The sequence below is a fragment of the Vipera berus genome, assembly GCF_964194415.1.
Source record: "Vipera berus genome assembly, chromosome: 2".
Classification (NCBI taxonomy): Eukaryota; Metazoa; Chordata; class Lepidosauria; order Squamata; family Viperidae; genus Vipera; species Vipera berus.
In genome coordinates this window covers 111,245,182-111,264,842 of record NC_138203.1, presented here as the reverse complement: position 1 = coordinate 111,264,842, position 19,661 = coordinate 111,245,182, and the positions used below count along the sequence as shown (strand labels likewise).

General features: G+C 40.7%; 1 protein-coding gene across 1 annotated transcript in view; it reads right to left on the bottom strand.

Moving 5' to 3' along the window:
* Positions 1-6,373: 6,373 nt before the first annotated feature.
* The window catches only part of MFAP5 (microfibril associated protein 5), a 99,244-nt gene continuing 85,956 nt past the window's right edge, over positions 6,374-19,661 (bottom strand). The window contains exons 7-8 of the mRNA XM_081317607.1: positions 13,516-13,589; positions 6,374-12,721 (exon numbers count right to left, since the gene is read on the bottom strand). Coding sequence (XP_081173733.1) covers positions 12,600-12,721; positions 13,516-13,589 — 196 coding nt within the window. The 3' untranslated portion in view covers positions 6,374-12,599. The remainder of the gene's footprint in view (positions 12,722-13,515; positions 13,590-19,661) is intronic.

Sequence of the window (19,661 nt, the reverse complement as noted above, 5' to 3'; positions counted from 1 at the left end):
CTTAAATTCCATCACATTTAAGTATCTAAAAACATTTCCTTTTTCTAAGTCATTTCACCTTTTTTATATTACTCATATCAAGAAAGAGAAAAAAACGTTTAAAAAAGCATACTATATTATTTAGAGAATTCATCCCTCTTAGAATGACATAAAGGTAAAGGTAAAGGTTCCCCCGCACATGCATGCTAGTCGTTTCCAACTCTAGGGGCCGGTGCTCATCTCCCTTTCAAAGCCAAAGAGCCAGCGCTTGTCTGAGGACGTCTCCGTGGTCATGTGGCCGGCATGACTAGACGCTAAAGGCGCACGGAATGCTGTTACCTTCCCACCGTAGTGGTCCCTATTTTTCTACTTGCATTTTTACATGCTTTCAAACTGCTAGGTTGGCAGACGCTGGGACGAGTAACAGGCGCTCACTCTGTTTTTTTTTTTTTTTATTGAAAAGTTTTAAAATACAATTTTCCTTTAAAAAACCCCCCTTCCCCCTCCCTCCTCCCCCCCTACCTCCCCCCCTCCCTCCCTCCCTCCTCCCCCCCCTGCCTCCCCCCCTCCCCCCCTCCCCCCCCACTTCCCAGAGCTGAATACAAGGTATATATATAAAAAGAGAAAGAAAAAAAAAAGAAAGGCAAACATAAGCAACCATGTACTAACAACTATAAATTCTAAAATCCATCACTCTCTAGCTTATATAGGATAAACCAAACCTTGGCAATATTAAATATATATAAAAAACTAAAATAAAAAAAAACCACTTTCTAACTTATATAGAATAAGACAAACCTTAATAATATTAAATATACATTAAAAACAGGAAAAAGAACCCCAAAATAGAAAGAGAAAAAAAGAACAGAAAAAAAAGGAAAAAAGAATTATTCAAATACTATATAATACTTCTCAACCTATACTTGTCCTAAATAGACTCCATCCCTTTTTGTCCATTACATGATATAACGTTCTTACAAATAATCTTTCAAATTAACCAAGATCTTCGCCACCTCAACCAAATCAGAAAACTTTAAAATCCACTCTTCTGTAATCGGCCGTTCCTCTTCCAGCACATCTATAATTATTCCAAACAATAAAAAAATTGCGAACAAAACTTTAACCTCCATTTGGAAATCTTCTATATATTCCACCAAACTTTAATCCAAAAAAACCTCACCCTTTCCACAAAACCACCACATGTAAAAAATATATTGCGTCTACACCCAAATCTTTTCCCACCTCCCATACTTGACTATGAATACGTCGTAGAAATTCCATAGACTTCTGCAGATCCTGCTATTTTCTCTTCTTAGATCGTTTTGCAGCAGCACGCGTCACCCTCTGTTCTATTGAATCATCCGACGAAGTTGTATCTTGATCTCTTCCAACACCGTTGTCTTCTATCTGACCACCTTCGACCTCTTGATGCACTCCTTCTCCAGATCCCTTTTCAGCTTCCAGAGATGTTAATGGCGTTGCATTTAAAACATTATTATAGAAATCACGCGCTTGCATCACAGTAACCAGACGGTACCTTTTACCTTCGTGCGTCACCATCAACCCAGCTGGGATCTCCCATCTAAACCTTATATCTCGTTGCTTGAGCTCTTGCACAAGGAATGTAAAATCCTTCCTTCTCCTTAAAATCTTTGGAGGAATTTCTTTTAAGACCAAAACTTCTTGATTAGCAATCACAACTTTAGTATCATAAGCAGCTCGTATAACTTCATCTCTAGTTTCCCTTTTTGCAAAATATACCACCACATCTCTAGGCAACTTTCTCTGTCTAGCAATCCATGAATTCACACGAAACACTTTATCCATGCCTCCTTTTATTTCAGATGCTGGCTGTTTCAACACTTCTTCAAAAGCCTCAGAAACCAGCTGCTTTAGATCTTCCTTGGTATTCTCCTTTAAGCCTCTAACTCTAATGGCAAACTGCATCTGGTAATATTGAGCAAGACTCAGTTCCTTTTCCACTTTATCTTCATTCTCCAATACTTTTGCTTCTAATATAGCATTCTTTTGAGTCAGATCTTCTAGCTTTTCCTCCAATTCTTCCACACAGCGAGCCACTTTACACACTGAAGACAAGATGTCTGCCTTCATCACTCTGAACTTCTGTTCCATCCTCTCCTCCATTCTCTCCTCCAATTTCTCCAATTTCTCCTCCATCTGTACAAATCTAGCATTAATTGATTCCAAAATTACCTGGGCGTGTTTTTCAAGAGCATCTTGTAAGTCCTTTGATGTCAATACATCAGGAGGATGCAGCGCCTGCAGTAATGATTGTTGCACAGGAGAAGTTCCAGCACTCCGAAGAGTTTTAGGGGGTGGTTTAGCCGCCATCTTTTACCAAATGCGACGCACTTTCACTTCAGATTTATAATCCAAAAAAGTCCATCAAGCTGGAGAGTAAAATATCACCTTTTCCTCTTGTATCGCTCTGCCTGCTCCTTTAATCCATAGTCATTCCTTCAGGCAGGGGTGGTCGCAGACGCCTGGCTCTGCTCCAAGAATCAGGAGCAGAGGCGCCGGCCAGCTGGGAGCAACCCAGGCTACGGGGGAGTTCAATCCTTCAGCCGCCCAAGCCATAAGCTCAGGCGGCCCTGGAGAACTCTACCCCTACCTGGGAGCTCGCCCCCTCCTCTTCTCCTGAGGAGGGGGCTTCAAATTCGCCCGAACAGCTGATCGGCGCTGTTTCGGGCGAAAAAACAACAGCTGAGCCGCGGGCAGCCTGGGAAGGCTGTCTCCGTTGCCGCGGAGCCACCGGAAGTCACAGGCGCTCACTCTGTTATGCGGCACTCAGGATTCGACCCGCCAAACTGCCAACCTTCTGATTGACAAGCTCAGTGTCCTAACCCACTGAGCCACCGCGTCCCTGTAGAATGACATACATATTCCCAAACTTTCCTAGTTCTTTAACCATATTCAAAGAAATGTTTCTTTTTTAAGTATTCTCTCTGATAATTCCCATCATCTATTTTCTTGGTTTCCACTTTAGTCTTTTTTCTTTGCCCAGTATCTTTCTTAATCAATGTATTTTGCTGAATCAAAAAGTTTTTCCATATGTTTATAAATGTTGCTGTAGATATAAAAAGTAAATCAGGAGAAGTGTCTTTCTACGGGGCTTCTGCCTTTCCACATTTGTTGAAAATCTTTTTCTTTTTCTTTCTCTCTACTTCTCTTATCATTTCCTTTCTCTCCGATTTTCCTGACATCTCTACAGTCCATTTTATCCAGTATGTTTTCTTGTCCTCAGATTTATTTTGTAGCCTTAAGGGATACATTTTTTTCCCAATTCTTGTGATTTTTTCCCCATTAGGATTAAATCATGTTTCCTTGTTTTGTTTAGTTCCATCTTTAAGTCTCTATTATCAATTCTAAATCCATTTATCTGTTTTATCTGCTCCTTCTCTGTTGTTGTTTTCTGGGATTTTTTGTTGTTGTAGAGTTAACAGAAATAGATTGATTTATATTTTCAAAGTTATTTTGAATTTCTTTGTGGTTTAAAGTCATTGTTGTTTGAATTAGTTGCAGTATACTATATATCTCCTCCTGTGAAATATTTATGTTTTCTTGATATGTTCTTTCTACATGTCTCTGATCCATGATGGCGAAGAATTTGAGTTTTTCTCTTCCTTTCTTTTCTCTGCAAATAGCTTTAGAGTCCCAATTAAATAGATATTTGTAATCCAAATAGTTCAAAAAAGATTTTTTTCTAAAATTTATAATTCTCTCTTTGTCTATAGCCCAGATTATTGGTTTTTTTTGTCACAGCTGTTCTTTGTTGTTAAAACTTTGAAGGTCCCAAACACAGATTAGCTTTTCCAGGTTTTGCCAAGTCTTATATTAAAGTCATAGCTGTCATAGTCTTCATCCACCACTAGGTGTCAGCAACTATTTGTTTTTCACTTCCACATATTTTGATCCTCCATAAAAAGATTAATTCGCCACTTCCGTTAGTATAAGGGTGGGGCAGAAATCCCCCTCCTTCCCTTTCGGAGGTATTTTGCTTCTTGGGGATCTTTTCCAGGAAATTAAATATAGAATAGAAAAGAGAAGATCGAATTCCTCACCCAGTTTTAAGCATGCTGTTCACAGTTGTGCTGGTTAGTGCTTTTGGACTTTGGTTGCTAGTAGCTTGGGCTGGTCAATGCAATATGGCCAGCCTTTCTCCTGTCAGGTTAGAAAGCTTTCCTCAATGGAATGGTCACTGCTGTTCCAGAATTGCTGGAGCACCCTTCTTTCTTTGTCACCTCTCTGGGGCAACTTAGACCCATTTAGGGTCCCCAGGCAGGGCGAAATTACCCATGGGGGTGCAGAGAATCCACAAGTCCATGACTGGTCGCTACCGCGCAAAATCAGAAGTTCCTAATTAGATAGTTTAACATGGTGGGAAATAGCTAATTTTTAGAAAACAGAGCAATACTATAATCAAATAGATAAGAAGTGTAACCAGAATATTAGGGGAAAATGGAGAAGTTAAGATAAGGGAACCCTGGAAATCATAAATAATAGTGTTAATTTGAATATTGATGGAAAATTAAAGCCTGAAAAAAAGCAAGAACAGGACATTGATTGTATACAAGGATTAAGTGCAAACGCAATTAAGATATATATAACCTAAAAATTATTGATAACTGTAACAAAGATGTTTTTCTTTAGAATTGTACTAGCCCAATATGAGATAGCAGATATTAATGGGAAAAGAGAGGAAATTATTGATATTGTAATATGATATTTATACTAAAGACTTATGTACACTATTGAACTATTGATCAACCCAGTCATCACATTGCTTGTTAAATATCCAATTGTAAAATGAGAAAATCAATTAAATATATATAAAAAGAAAAGATGTGTCAGTTTGCAAGGGGGTCCTGGAACCACCTCCATAATACCCACATGTTAGCAGCATTGACAGACTGGTCCATTGGTTCCACTGCCAGTACCTGCAGAAACCTAGTCTGGGAGGCTCTGGGAGAACAGGGCATGTGGGGGGGAATGGTGTGATGGCTCACCTGGATGCTTCTCCAAATACCTCTCCAAATGTCAGTTCAGAGAAGGATGAATCAGTTGTGGGCACATCTGGAGGGGAGTTGGTCAATAGCTCTAAGCAGCCATCTGAGATGGATTTGGCTGAGGCATAGCTGCAGCAGGTCAGTAATGAGGAAGAGCAACTACTTTCTGCACCTTTCTGAAACTTTCAAGTGCCTTCTGGACTCATTGGCCATTAGTCTGTGGATTAGCATCAGTCTGCCTTTGGCTGAATTTAATTGGGACAGTTCTAGGGTTTTGGTGAAGGGAATTGCTGGGGAATATTAATAAACCCACCAAACCACTGTTACATGTGAGTGTGAGTGAGCAGGACAGCACAGTCTCTAAGTTGTTTGGATAACAGACTTTGCATTCACACCTTCTCTTTCTCCACATTCTTTCATTTGGCTTTAGCTTGGCTTGGCCTTGGCTCCCACATTACTCACATTCCAATCTCTCCACTCTCCCCCCCCCAGTGGTGGGATTCATCCAGTTTGTACCACTTCATCAGAACCAGTAGCTATTTTTTGTTGCCCAGGCCCAGAATGGTCTTCCGGAAGTGGCATCTGCACATAGAACCAGTTGTTCACATATTTGAATCCCACCATTGCCCCCCTTACTAATGTCAGGCTGGCAGATGCATTGCGAAGCTGGCAGAATAGCAGCAATGAGATCAAGAATACCAGCATGTATTTTATTATCAAATGGGAGACCTGTATAAAGGCAATTAAGAGAAGTTTGATTTTTATTTTCTTATATTTTATGTGCACATTCCATAGCTAAATTTGAAAATGATATAATAACAAAACCCCAAAACCACATTTTGGCTTCATGTGATATGTGAAAGTAGTCACTGTCTGCTTTTCTGTAACTCAACAAACACACCATCACCATCAATTTTGGAACCATCTAGAATGGATTCAGAAACAATCACTTTCACAGAGAGCCACAGAACCTCTCCAGTTCTCTCTTTCAGTGCTGGTTTTGTCCAAATCTAATGCACATCTCTATTTTCTGTAAATAAAGAACTGTAGTAAAAAATTGCCAATTTAGCAATTAAACCACCTCTTTTTACCTATTTCATAATGACAGGTGTGCCTTTTTTCTTTAGTAGTTTGTTTTAAGCAGTGTGGTCTTGGAGGGCTAGTGGATTGCCTGACCTACTCCTTGAATTCTGCTCCTTCTGGAAAGATGACTGAGTTATTTAGTGAACTCTGATAAAATAAAATTATAGAACAGACCGCCCTGAGTCCCTCGGGAGAAGGGCGGTATATAAATATGATAAAGATAAAGATCATACACTGGAACAAAAGAAATCAGAATTCAAATTATCTTTTAATATATTTGTGTAAGTTTTCTGCAAAATACAAGTTATTTATATAGTTGCTTTTTTCTACAAATTCCACTAAAATTCATCATCCTAACTGCATAAAGTAGACCAGTGAAGCTGCATAAGTAATATCTTGTGTTCTCTGAAAATATGGTGTGTAATAGCTATATAATACATTTGAAAGTACCTCTGATTCTATATTTCACATTCAGAACAGATTTAAAGTTATTATATATGTACCTCTAACATAACAACATAGGTGCACCAGCTTCTCATAGAAAAGTAAAAACTTTTTTTAAAAAAAGTAGATATTTTCTATAATGACAGAGTATTCTCTTTTTTCTAATTAGAACTGCATCTCTAGCTCAATAATAACTAAATGTCATGCAGAAATGCAACAGGCAATTGTTTTTCCTAAAGTGATGATGAGAAAAAAAATCCATTTCTATTCATTCACTATTCATCAAGTTAATATCAAAAGTTAAAGGCAATTCCTAACATATAGCCAAATTCACATATCCAAATCCTTCATTTATTAGCTATAGTAACAAAGAATTTCAACAACCTAAGATATGCAGAAGATACCACTCTAATGGAAGAAAGTGAAGAGGAACTAAAGAGCCTCTTGATGTGGGTGAAGAAGGAGTGTGCAAAAGTGGGCTTGAAACTCAACATTAAGAAAACAAAGATCATGGCATCTGGCCCTCTCAATTCCTGGCAAATAGATGGGGAGGAAATGGAGGTAGTGACAGATTTTATTTCCCTGGGCTCCAAGATCACTGCAGATGGGGACTGCAGCCAAGAAATTAAAAGACGCTTGCTCCTGGGGAGGAAAGCTATGGCAAATCTAGACAGCATACTAAAAAGCAGAGACATCACCCTTCCAACAAAAGTGCGTATAGTCAAGGCCATGGTCTTCCCAGTTGCAATGTATGGTTGTGAAAGCTGGACCGTAAGAAAGGCTGAGCACCAAAGAATTGAGGCCTTTGAACTATGGTGCTGGAGAAGACTCCTGCGAGTCCCTTGGACTGCAAGGTGTTCAAACTGGTCAGTCCTAGAGGAGATCAACCTTGACTGCTCTTTAGAAGGCCAGATCCTGAAGTTGAAACTCAAATACTTTGGCCACCTAATGAGAAGGAAGGACGCACTGGAGAAGAGTCTAATGCTGGGAAAAATTGAGGGCAATAGAAGGGGATGACAGAGAATGAGGTGGCTGGATGGAGTCATTGAAGCAGCAGGCGTGAGTTTAAATGGACTCCAGAAGATGGTAGAGGACAGGAAGGCCTGGAGGAACATTGTCCATGGGGTTGCGATGGGTCGGACATGACTTTGCAACTAACAACAACAACAAAAAGAAAACTCCTAGGAATTGCTTGCATATGTGAGCAGATTATCACAAAGTGAGTTTCCCTATTTCCTGATAATAAGCAATACAAATTATTCATCCATTCAGTCAAGAGTTGTCAAGTGCAAAACATGTGATCATGTGATCTGTTCAAAAATACTTTGGCACCAAACACATACTTGTCCTCACAAACACAGTACAGCAAATTTGTATTTACATAAAATAATCAACCAATTAAAAAAAACTATAATAGCCACTTGCTGTCAAAATTATTCCATATTACCTATTTTTGAAATACTGCTTTTGTACAGACATTTGTCCTGCTACTTTCCATGATGAATGGATGACATAATTGCCTTCCTTCTAATGCTTTCATTTCAAGATCTGCTGCTCTTACAAAATGGCACATACTATGAGTATTTTATGCAGTTCATTAGTGGGGCTGTAGGTAAAAGCACCCTTTTTAGCCCTTTAAACTGAATTTGCACCTACTATATTAATGGAGATGAGCTCTTGTGACAGAACCCACTGGGAAGCTTTTCTGCACAAATGCCATGGAGGTACCAGTAGTACTACCTAATCCAATTTGCATAATCCAATTTCATCAGTACAAGAGAATATTGTAGTGTCTGCTCAACTGTTACTTTTCTCTTTATTAGTGAGTTGATGTAATGAAACATTTAGATTCCATCTGAAAGCAAGAGGTTTCATTCACAGAAGACTCAAACAATGTCTTATATTTTGTAGATTTGTGTTACATAGTACAAAGCAAATGCCATTCTGCCATTTCACTGGGATCAGGGATTAGCCCTGGTAAATAAATGATATGCACTTCTAGGATCCAATGGCAACATGCTGAACAGAATTAAAAGGCAGAAGGCAAACACCAGAATAATAAAAATAGTAATAATTCCTTCACTGCTGTTCAAGATACAGCTGTAAAGGAAACCACTGCTACTGGGAAAAACTGAAAAGTGAGAATTCCATAGATGTCATATGGAGGGTCTCACCAAGAAATTCTAAATTTTCACAGAAATAAACATCCAGTTTTCCTGTGGGATTTTTAAGTTAAGCAATTGCTTACTCAAATACTTGGAGATGAAGAGAAAAATCAGTGATAGATTGCATACTTTTCAGAAAGAAGATTCTTTCTGAAGAAGGAAAGAAGAAGGAAAAATTCATAGTTCAACAAATCAAATTAAATTTTAAAAAAGTAAGGATGGGAGGGCTCTAAAAGAATATCCTAAGCTCTTGGATAGCTATCACCAATCAGAGAAAACAGGACTGGGTAGAATGGATCAATGCCCATGCTTCAGAATAAAGTAACCTCTGCACTTTTATATGGAATCCCCACAACTCAGGATATGGTAATTCCTGTTTATGTCTCTCCACCACCAAACTACCCAAAGATAACAATAAAGAGAGTAAAGAGTAAGAAAGGCTCTATGATATCCTGTTCAGTACTTTGAAAGCAATTTTCCATTTCCAATCATACTGCATTAGTTATACAGAACTACTGCCAAATAAGTTCTAGATAAAGCTTTTATCATACCATCCTTCTATCTTACAGGGTCTGCTCTAAAGTATTTTTCACTTAATAGAACAGAATAACAGAGTTAGAAGGGACTTTGTAGAGGAGAACAGAACAGAACAGAACAGAGTTCAAAGGGACCTTGTAGATCTTCTAGTCCAGGGGTCAGCAACCTGAAACAGTGAAAGAGCCACTCGGAACCGGTTCCCTCACAAAAGGAAAAACTGGGAGCCGCAAAAAAATGTGTGCGCATGCGCGTACATGCGCACATGTGCAGAACAGGGTTTGACTGAAAAGTAGAGCCAAGGTGAGATATGCACCTACCCTGCATATTTGAATTGATTGGTTGAACTTTTTTAGTCCCACTTTTTTTTTTTGACTGCACATGGCAGAGGACTGGGAGCCGCAGGAGATGGCTGAAAGAGCCGCATGCGGCTCCGGAGCTGCGGGTTGCAGACCTGTGTTCTAGTCCAACCTCTGCTCAAACAGGAGACTCTATACTGTACCATTCCAGACAAAAGGCTGTTCAGTCTCTTCTTAAAAGCATCCGGTAAAGGAGCTCCCACAACCTTTGAAGGCATGCTGTTCCACTGGTTAATTGGTCTCACTGTTAGGAAATTTCTCCTTAATTCTAGGTTGCTTCTCTCCTTGATTAGTCTCTGTCCATTATTTCTTGTCTTGCCTTCTGGTGCTTTGGAGAATAAAGTTGACTCCATCTTCTTTGTGGCAGCCCCTCAAATATTGGAACACTGATATTATGTTACCCCTAGTCCTTGTTTTCAATAGACTAGACACCAAATTCCTCCAATTGTCTTTCATATATTTTAGTCTCAGCCCCCTAATAATCTTTGCTGCTCTTCTTTGTATTCTTTCCAAAGTCTCTACATCTTTTTTTATAATATGGTGACCAAAACTGAATGCAGTATTCTAAGTGTAGTCTTAGAAGACTTTATAAAGCAATACTATTTCATCAAGAGAGTAAAAGTATTGAAATGGAAATAGGCTGGTCACATAGCAAGAAGAACTGATGGCAGGTGGACCAAGGCAGTCATAGAATGGATCCCACTTGATTAAAAGCATCCATGAAAGAGACCTAAAACAAGATGGATCGATGACATTAGCAAGTATTGTGGACCCAATTGGCAAAAGAAAGCTCAAGACTGTATAGGTTGGAAACATGTGGAAGAGGCCATCATCCTACAGTGAATAGTTAATGGTTAAAATTATGGTGATGACTAATATTTCATATTATCTTGATTCTTTCCCTCTGTTAATACAACCTAGGATTGTGTTGGCTTTTTTGGCTGCTGCCCACACCACTGTCTCATATTGTCCACTACCAGTTACTGCTATTTAACCAGGTTTGATCTGTGCCTGTACATTTGGTTTTTCTTGCCTAAGTGTAAAACATTATTTTCTCTCCATTTAATTCCATTTTGTTAGATAAGGCCCAGTGTTCTGTCTGTCAAGATCCATCTGGACCTTGACCCTATCTTCCGGGGTGTTGGCTATTCCTATCAGTCTTAGTGTCATCTTCAACATTTTTTGCTTATTGGTATCAGAGAAAAGTGGAGACAGAAGAAACTACTCTTATGACTTGAAGATAAAATCCCATGTTTCCTTTTCTCCCAGAAAATGACAAGAATTGTGCACCAAAATTGCAGGCAAATTGCCCTTTTGGTGGAGAAGATAAAGGAGTCAGAATCCAAACTGTTGATTCACTATCTTATGAAGAACTATAAGAAATTATTGGAATGAACACAGGTCAACAGCACCAGATCAATAGTACCAAGAAGTCTTCCAGGAGATTACCAGATAGATAAAGATTAGCCAAATAGAGGAATGTGAGACTAAGCACTGTTTAAAAAGAGCTCTTACTCTTTGAAAGTTCAGTATAGTTTCAGTGGCATCCCTGTTGCTGATATTTCAGGATGCCTTGACAAGCATCAGTTGCCATCAACCTCAGGAACCAAGGAACAGGATTGTTCAAGGAAAGGACTTCTACCTAAAGAGGAGAAATAGCAATTAGTAGTGATCAGAGAGCCTAAAGAAGCAATCCATCTATCAAGAGAAGAAAAGTGCCCTTCCAGAGGCACACCTTTAGATGTGATGAAAAGGCTTCCAAGACTCTCTACATTCTTGAAAATTCTTCAAGGGACTGTGATGTACTGGGTTAGGGTTAGTGTTAGCTGGGGACATAGGCAGTATTTTCTTCATGTCTTCCTGTTGCAGAATATGGTCCAAGAGAGGAGAATACCAGATGCGAGCAAATGGGATAGTGCAAATGGGAATGATGTGGCTGATGGGACAAATTTATGAGCCTGGGGAGCTCCTGGCAAGAGATAGGCTCCACCTCACAAGAATTAGAAAAGTATTTTGGGGAGACATCTTGCAAAACTGAAAACCTTGCTTTAAATTGAATTATGTGCAGTTCTTTCCTTTTCTTTCAGGGCTGAACAGATTTTATAGAAAATGTTACATCCTGTTCTGAGCTCTATGTCTTAGGAAAGACAGTCACACTGACAAACTAGAGCATGTCCAGAGGAGAACAATCAGGTGATTAGGGGCCTGCAGGAAAACTTTACAAGAAATAGTTGAAAGTGCATTTGGAGAAGGCTGTAGACTGACACAGTAGCTGTTCAAATATCTGAAAGACTGCTGTTATGAATAACTTGTTCTAAGTTGTTCCAGAATACAGAACTAAAAACAGTTAGATAAATGAAGTAGCTTTGATTGGATGTCAAGACAAAATATCCTAACAGTGAGTAGAGCAAATCACCTCAGGAAATAGTAAATTCTTCTTAATGGAAGTGTTTAAACAGAGATTGGGACATCAGGGATGCTGTAATAGTGGACACCTGTACTGAAGAAGGAAGGACTAGACTATTGTTCCTTACTTTCTATGATTCCATAGTTTCAGTGTCTCTTCTCTTCAGGTAGGTGCATAAGACATACAAATGATGAGTTCAATATATGATTCAATATATCCTCTAATTTTGCAGAGAAACAATCAAACCCTATGAAGAATAGACTATAAGTGCTTCATCCCTATGAATTATATTAATTATCTGGAGAGAATTTTCTGTAGAGAAGCTGGCTCTAAACTGGATGGAAAATCACTGAGAAAACAAGTGTTTTGTATGTATATTTTAAAGTGGCTTTTGGGTAGTCCAAGGTTATAATAACCCAAAAGCAGGTGCACATGAGGGTCTAAGTACTAACATCTCAGAGATGACCTATTGATATGAAAGGTCCCTGTGATAGTGAAGCACCTTTTGAGACAGGAATTGGGTGAGAAAAGGCAAATCTAGGATGTATTTCCAGTATGATCTCAGTTCCTCTTTATTCTTCTCATTCCTACAGTTTCCTGATCATTGAGAATCAAGCATGTTTTGAGATTGGCCCTTTGCTCGCCGGCAGGATGATCCTCGAGGTTCACCAGAGCGGCGGAGGCGGCGTGGTGGGAGGCCAGCCAGCTGACGGCAAATCTCATCTAGAAACAGGCCAGAGAAAGAAAGAGCTAATCATTTGACATAATTTATATATACAGCTTCATTTGCAAGTATCATTTTATGGATCCATAGCATTAAAATCACTTACGACTAAATATGAAGGGAGGGCAGTTCAGTTTCTAATTATTACTACATATATTTTAAGGACAGTTTTCAATCTATCAGTTTCACAGGAATGTGTTCCAAAATCTGTGATATTTCATTTCCATAAAAGTCTGCCAGATTTTAGGGAAAGCAAATATAAATCAATTATTTTAAACCTTTTTTTGCTATATACTATTTTAAACATACTTAATTTATTTCTAGCCATATCACAACATTCAGAGAAGTTTGAAAATCTTCAAGCAGATCTATTATTTTTTTTTTTGCTGAGCATTGTCATTTTATTTATTTTTACATCTGTTTAAGAGTGTAGTACACTTCAAATACGCTTAGGATCACTGTAACACAATTGGAGAATATCCAGATACTTGTTTTGGAAACAGTGTATTACCTAATAATCACCTAAACAAATCCTGGGTCTCCCTCCCCCCCCCCACACACACACTTCATTTCCCTATTCTGCACATTTAGCATTTTTGCATCTTCTCCCATTTGTAAGCTGGCTTCTTAAATTGTCTCACTGACAATTGAATGTTACTAGAACTATATAACCATACAGCTCTGATATAAATGTCTCTTCCTTCTTTAAAAATAGATGCAATCATTTCTTTCTAGGCATTTTTCTAATATGGGAATGTTTGATAAAAATATAAGTTTTTGTTATGTCACTTACCTTGCATGGCTTCATCTTCTTTGCAAACAATACGAGAGCAGATCTCCTTGTTTATTATGTATGCCCGACGGACACTGACACCAGTAGTGCAGAGGACAAAAAGGACAGACAAGAGAAACAAATTCCTGAGAACCCAGCATTTAAATAGCAAACCACTATGGACACCTACTGTAATTGCTAATATAAGGACCTATTTTACCTTACACAAATAAGGACCTATTTTATCTTACACACTAATATGCATAACTCCCCTTTATGGATTACTGCCTTGTCATGGCGAAGGGGCTTGCGTAATTCAATGAAGCTATGAGCTATGCCATGTAGGGCCACCCAAGATGGACAAGTCATAGCAGAGAGTTCTGACAAAACGTGATCCACTGGAGAAGGAAATGGCAACCCACTCTAGTATCTTTGCCATGGAAATCCCATGGACAGTACCAAAAGGCAAAAAGATATGACACTGGAAGATGAGCCCTTCAGGTCGGAAGGTGTCTAATATGCTACTGAGGAAGAGCAGAGGGCTAGTACTAGTAGCGCCAGAATGAACGAAGTGACTGGGCCAAAGCTGAAAGGACGCTCAGCTGTGGATGCATCTGGTGGTGAAAGGAAAGTCTGATGGTGTAAAGATTTATTCTCCATAGGAACCTGGAATGTAAGATCCATGAATCAAGGCAAGCTGGATGTGGTCAAACAAGAGATGACAAGACTGAACATCAACATCTTAGAAATCAGCAAACTAAAATGGACAGGAATGGGTGAATTTAATTCAGATGACCATCAGGTATACTACTGTGGGAAGAATCCCACAGAAGAAATGGAGTAGCCTTCATAGTCAATAAAAGAGTAGGAAAAGCAATACTGGGATACAACCCCCCCAAATGACAGAATGATCTCAATGTGAATCCAAGGCAAACCTTTCAATATCACAGTAGTCCAAGTCTATGCCCCAATCATCAGTGCTGAAGAGGATGAAATTGACAAGTTCTATGAAGCCCTAGAGCAGGGATGGCGAACCTATGGCATGCGTGCCACAGGCAGCACACGGAGCTGTCCCTGTGGGCACACATGCCATCACCCCAGAAGGAGGCGGGGCCAGGCTCCTCCACTCTGCCTCTCCACATGCACCTGTGCTCTCTTTCTCTCACTCTGCACTCTGAGTCGGAGCAGGGCTGGATGTGAGTCCAGGTAAGCCTGCAGAGCAATTTTGCAGGGCCCCCACATGGCTGATCCAGGCAGCAGAGGTCTTTTCCAAGCCTCTGGAGCTCAGATCGGGATGCTGGGGTGCTGCAAAATCACCCCGTGGCCATGGATTTGAGCTCCAAAAGGAAGGCAGGGCAATCTGTGTGGGGGGTGGGGAACGGCGGTGGGAGAAAGGGGATCTGTGCTGTGGGGGGGAATTGTGGCAGGAGAAAGGAGATCTGTGTGGCAGGTGGGGGGAATTACAGCAGGAAAAGGGGATCTGTGTGGTGGGTGGGAGGGAATTAAGGTGGGAGAAAGGAGATCTGTGCAGCGGGTGAGGGGGAATTATGGCGAGAGACAGGAGATCTGTGTGGTGGGTCGGGGGGAATTGTGGCAGGAGAAAGGGGATCTGTGTGGCGGGTGGGGGGAATTGCGGTGGGAGAAAGGGGATCTGTGCAGCAGGTGGGGGGAATCAGATGGTTTTGGCATGGCACATATATTTTCCTCCTCTTGGCCTCAGCCCTGGCGGCGTGCTCACCTCCCGCCAAAACACGGCCTGCCTTGCCCGGAGGTCGCCACCCAGACGGCCACTGGGTAGCAGCAAGGAGATGGCCTGGCTTCCCCTTGTCCTTGCTGGCCATCTGGGCTCTGCGGCTCAGCACCTCCCCTCCCCCCACAGCTCATAAGGTTGGGGTCACGCTTCATTGTGTTGCAGTGAATGTCCGGTTTCGGCGTGGTGCAGATCTTTGCCTTCAGCTGAGGTGGCTTTGGGCAAGGTGGGCAGCACTTTGGCAGAAGGCAAGTGCACCACCAGGGCTGAGGCCAAGAACAGGTGCGGATCTCCGATGGGGCTCTGTCCTCCGCACAGAGCAAGGCTGCAGGCCAAGGACCATGTGGTGAAAAGGTTAGAGTCAAGTAAGTGGTTGGATTTATATGCTACACGCGTGCCTTACTGGGAGGGGAAAATCTGCACCTCCAGAGGGAAAAAAAGAAAGAAAGAAAAAGCTCCAACTTGGTGGAAGGCAGGAGGGAGAAGCGAATGTGCCGCAGCAAGCCTGCTTTGCAAAAGGCGGCTGCTCCTTTCTGGTTGTTTTTTTTCCCCCACCACCCTCCGAAGTCATTTGCCCCTTAGGAGCGACCCTCTCTCGGGCTGTGTGGATACAGCGTGTGATGGAAAAGCTGTAGCTCGAATTTGCAAAACCAGTTCAGCCTCTTCTACCGGCTACCAAAGAAGACTCTTTGGGATTTGCTCTTTGGAGAAAATTTCCCAAGTAATTAGTTGCAGGGCAGGGTTGCACAGTGTAAGCAGACACCCCTTTGTATGTTTTTGTTGGGAAGGTGAACTGTTTGGGGGGGTGAACGAGTTGGGCCGCCTTTCATTTGAGGACCAGGATTTTGCAACTGCTGGGTGAGAGAGAAGGCAAAGAGAAACAAACTTGGCTTCTCGGATCAGATGACAGCTGGAGAGCAAAGGTTGCGGGGAGGTTTTGCCCTCTGAAATTGGTTTTCCGGCACTTTAAGATTTCTCTGACCCTCCCATGCTACCTTATGGATCAAACTTAGCGGGGAAGTGCCTTCACGTGGATTTTCTATTCAAAAATGTAAGTTTGTGCCCGTTCCCTTTCTTGTCCTAACTTGGCTTGCAAAATGGAGTCCATTTGCATTTTGCAGAAGCTTGTGAGGGGGGTTGGGTGAGGAGGAGGACACATGTGTTTGCACCTTGGAGAAAGGGAGAAAGAGAGGAAGGAAGGAAGGAAGGAAGGAAGGAAGGAAGGAAGGAAGGAAGGAAGGAAGGAAGGAAGGAAGGAGATTGGAATGAGAAGGAGGAAAGCCACATGACACTGGGGATGCTGCAACAATCATAAGTGAAAAATGGTCATAAGCCACTTTATTCAGTGCCTTAGTAACTTTGAACAGTCACTAAGGTAACTGTTGTAAGTCGAGGACTAATGTACTTTATCACTTTCTTTCCTTTTTTGGGAGGGGGTGGTCATCAAGTTTTTGATCCCTTGCTAGGTGACTGGAAAAGCCCCGAGCTAGAGTACTCAGATTGCAGCTGCTTTCTTGCAGGTATTTGGAATGGCATGGGACCCACAAGTTGTGCAAAGTTAAGTGAGGAAGTTGATTACAGCTTATTAGGAAAGATAAAATAGAAAATCAAGAATGTTTTATTGACCATTTTTCGTCCAGATTTTATATCATTTTCATCTGCTAGTACAGCCATTCTGCTTCAGATTTCTGTTATTTTCAGCATCTGGTAAAATGAATGAGTACTTTTCCAACAACCTTTAAAATCCAAAACACTGGTTTCATTGTTTAATTCCCCCCTCATACAGTAGTGGCCAAAATTGTGGAAACCTTTTGGGAAAAGTGTACAGTAGAAATGCCACCTTTGGTTAAGTTTCCACCAATTTTCCTTCTAATTTCTTTATAACTGTAACCTTGTTCACTTAATAATTCTATTTTACATTGCTTTCTGGGTGACCAGTCAACTCTTTGCACCATTACTTTAATTTTATTATGTTTTACAAGCTCACTAAATGAAAGAACACAAAAAACCCAACCAACTTGATAGCAATCACATAACACACTGACAAATGTCCTTCTCTCAGCTTCCATACATGACAACAATAATTGAATCTTACTGTGATCTGATTGGCTCATTGCTGAAACAAGATGATGAGCCTCCTACCCACTGTCCTACCCCCCCCCAGAGACCCCACTGACATAATGGAAATTTGGTTTATAGATCCCACTTTTGATGTTAAAAGACATTTGATTATTCTATTTAAGAATTAAGAATTAGCTAAAATTTGACTTCCGGTAGCGCTGCCGTGCCGAATGGTGGCGTTTCAGAAGCCGCCCGATCTTGGGAAGCGTTAGAGCGCTCAAAGACAGCGAAAATCAGCTGTCCCATGGTGCCAAAGTCTCTCCCTTGGGAGAAGAGGGAGAGATGAGCTTGTCTGGGTAGAGGTAGAGCTCCCCTGTGATTCCCTCCACCAGCTTGGGGGTTGACGGGGTGAGATCCCTCAGAGTCCAGCCTTTCTCCGCTTCCAGGATGCTTTCGCTCCATAAGAGAGTGGAACTAGACAGGACAACTACATCTGCTGCTTAGATAAGACTGTGAGTATTTTTTCTTTAAGAAGCAGGCAGAGGGAAACAGGAGGATTTGAATTTTCAAGTTGGATTTTAACTTTAACTCAGACTCATTATCTTCTTCAAGTTTTAAGCTGATGGAAATAGAGTAAAAATGGTGCTGGAATGTTGCTTTCTTGTATGAACTGATAGTTTTGGAAAGTTGCTACATTTTGCAACATAGCAAGAGATACAATCTGCAATTGATTCAAACCAGTATCGGATTTTGTGTATTTTAGAGCTTGCCCTTTTTTTTTTTTACTGAAGGATAAGGAACTTTGGGAGAAAAACTTTTATTTTTTCCTCCCTTCTTTTTTTTGAACTTTGATTCTGCTGGAAGAAAGAGGAAATTGAAACCTAAGAGATGGCTGCAAGGTGTGGGGGAGGCCCTACAATTTCTAAAAGTGCAATTTCTTCACCCGTACCACAAGCTGCAGGGCAAACTACAATGAAACCTACAGCACAACCACCTTCCCCACCACCACCTGCATTTACATTGGCAGATATTCAGCAAGTTGTGATGCAATCAGCACAAGTATTACAGCAAGAAATAAAGGAAACAAAGGAAGAATTTGTCAATCAAAACAAACAGATGAGGGAGGATATAGTGCTTGCACTTCAGGGCTTGGCTGCACATATTGAACGCCTGGATGTTCGTGTGGATTCAGTTATGGAATATGTTGAGAATTTGGAAAATAAAGTTATCAGTGTTGAACAGAAAGTAGACAGAGCAGAGATTAAAATTGACAGAACAGAACATGAAGTCACCATTTCACAATATAGAGACATGGAGTTTGCATTGCGTATAAGGGGTTTGAAAGAGAACCCCAAAGAAGATTTGGAATGGGAAGTGGTGCAAGCAGTGGCTCCTGTCTTGAAATGTGAACCTGAAGAATTAGTTAAAGAGATGGATAAGACATTTAGGGTTAATTCCTGGATTACCAGACAGAAAAATTTACCTAGAGATGTAGTGATTTACTTCTCAAGGAGATCAATTAGAAATGCAATTATCCAGGCTTTTTACCGGGAAAGATTCCAAATTGCAGGCCAAGATATTATAATTTTAAAGGAGATACCCCCAAAAATTCTTAGAAAAAGGAAAGACTTCACCTTTCTGTCTGATGAGCTCAAGAAGCGACAAATTCAGTTTAGATGGGAAATACCCATTGGAATTGTGGTGAATTATGCAGGTACAAGGTATAGGCTGGATACAATTTTAAAAGCAAAAGATTTTTATACTAAGGTCCTTAAAGCAGGCTCACCACCGTCTCCTCAAGTTAAAAGAACAGAAGTAAGACAGGAAGATAAACAACTGAGTGAAGGGGCAATGTCACTGCCTCTTGAGGAGATGCAGCAGGCTGAGACTATGGAACAGAGTTTGGCATTAAAGGAAGACCCAAAAGAACAGAGGATGACTAGGGCTGCATACAAGCGTAAAGAAAAAGAGCAAAAACAGAAGCTTGTATCTGGTTTAACTACACAAGATGCGGCTGTTTCAGAGCCTGTGAGAGGAGCACGCCCGAAGAGAGCAACAGGTGATCTTCAGGTTATGTTCCAAAGGCTCCTGGTCACCAGAGATGGTGAAGTTCCTGACATGGAATGTTAATGCCTTAAACTCACCACAGAAAAGAAAGAAAGTATTTTATTATTTGAAACAACATAAAAATGACATTGTTTGCTTACAAGAGACTCATATTGCATTAAAGGACCAAAAGTATTTGGTTAATTCCCGGTTGGGAACACATTTTGCAGCTTTTGCTTTGGACAAGAAGGCTGGAGTGGTCATTTATTTAAGAAAAGATTTTTCGGCTAGATTAATTGAATCGGATAAA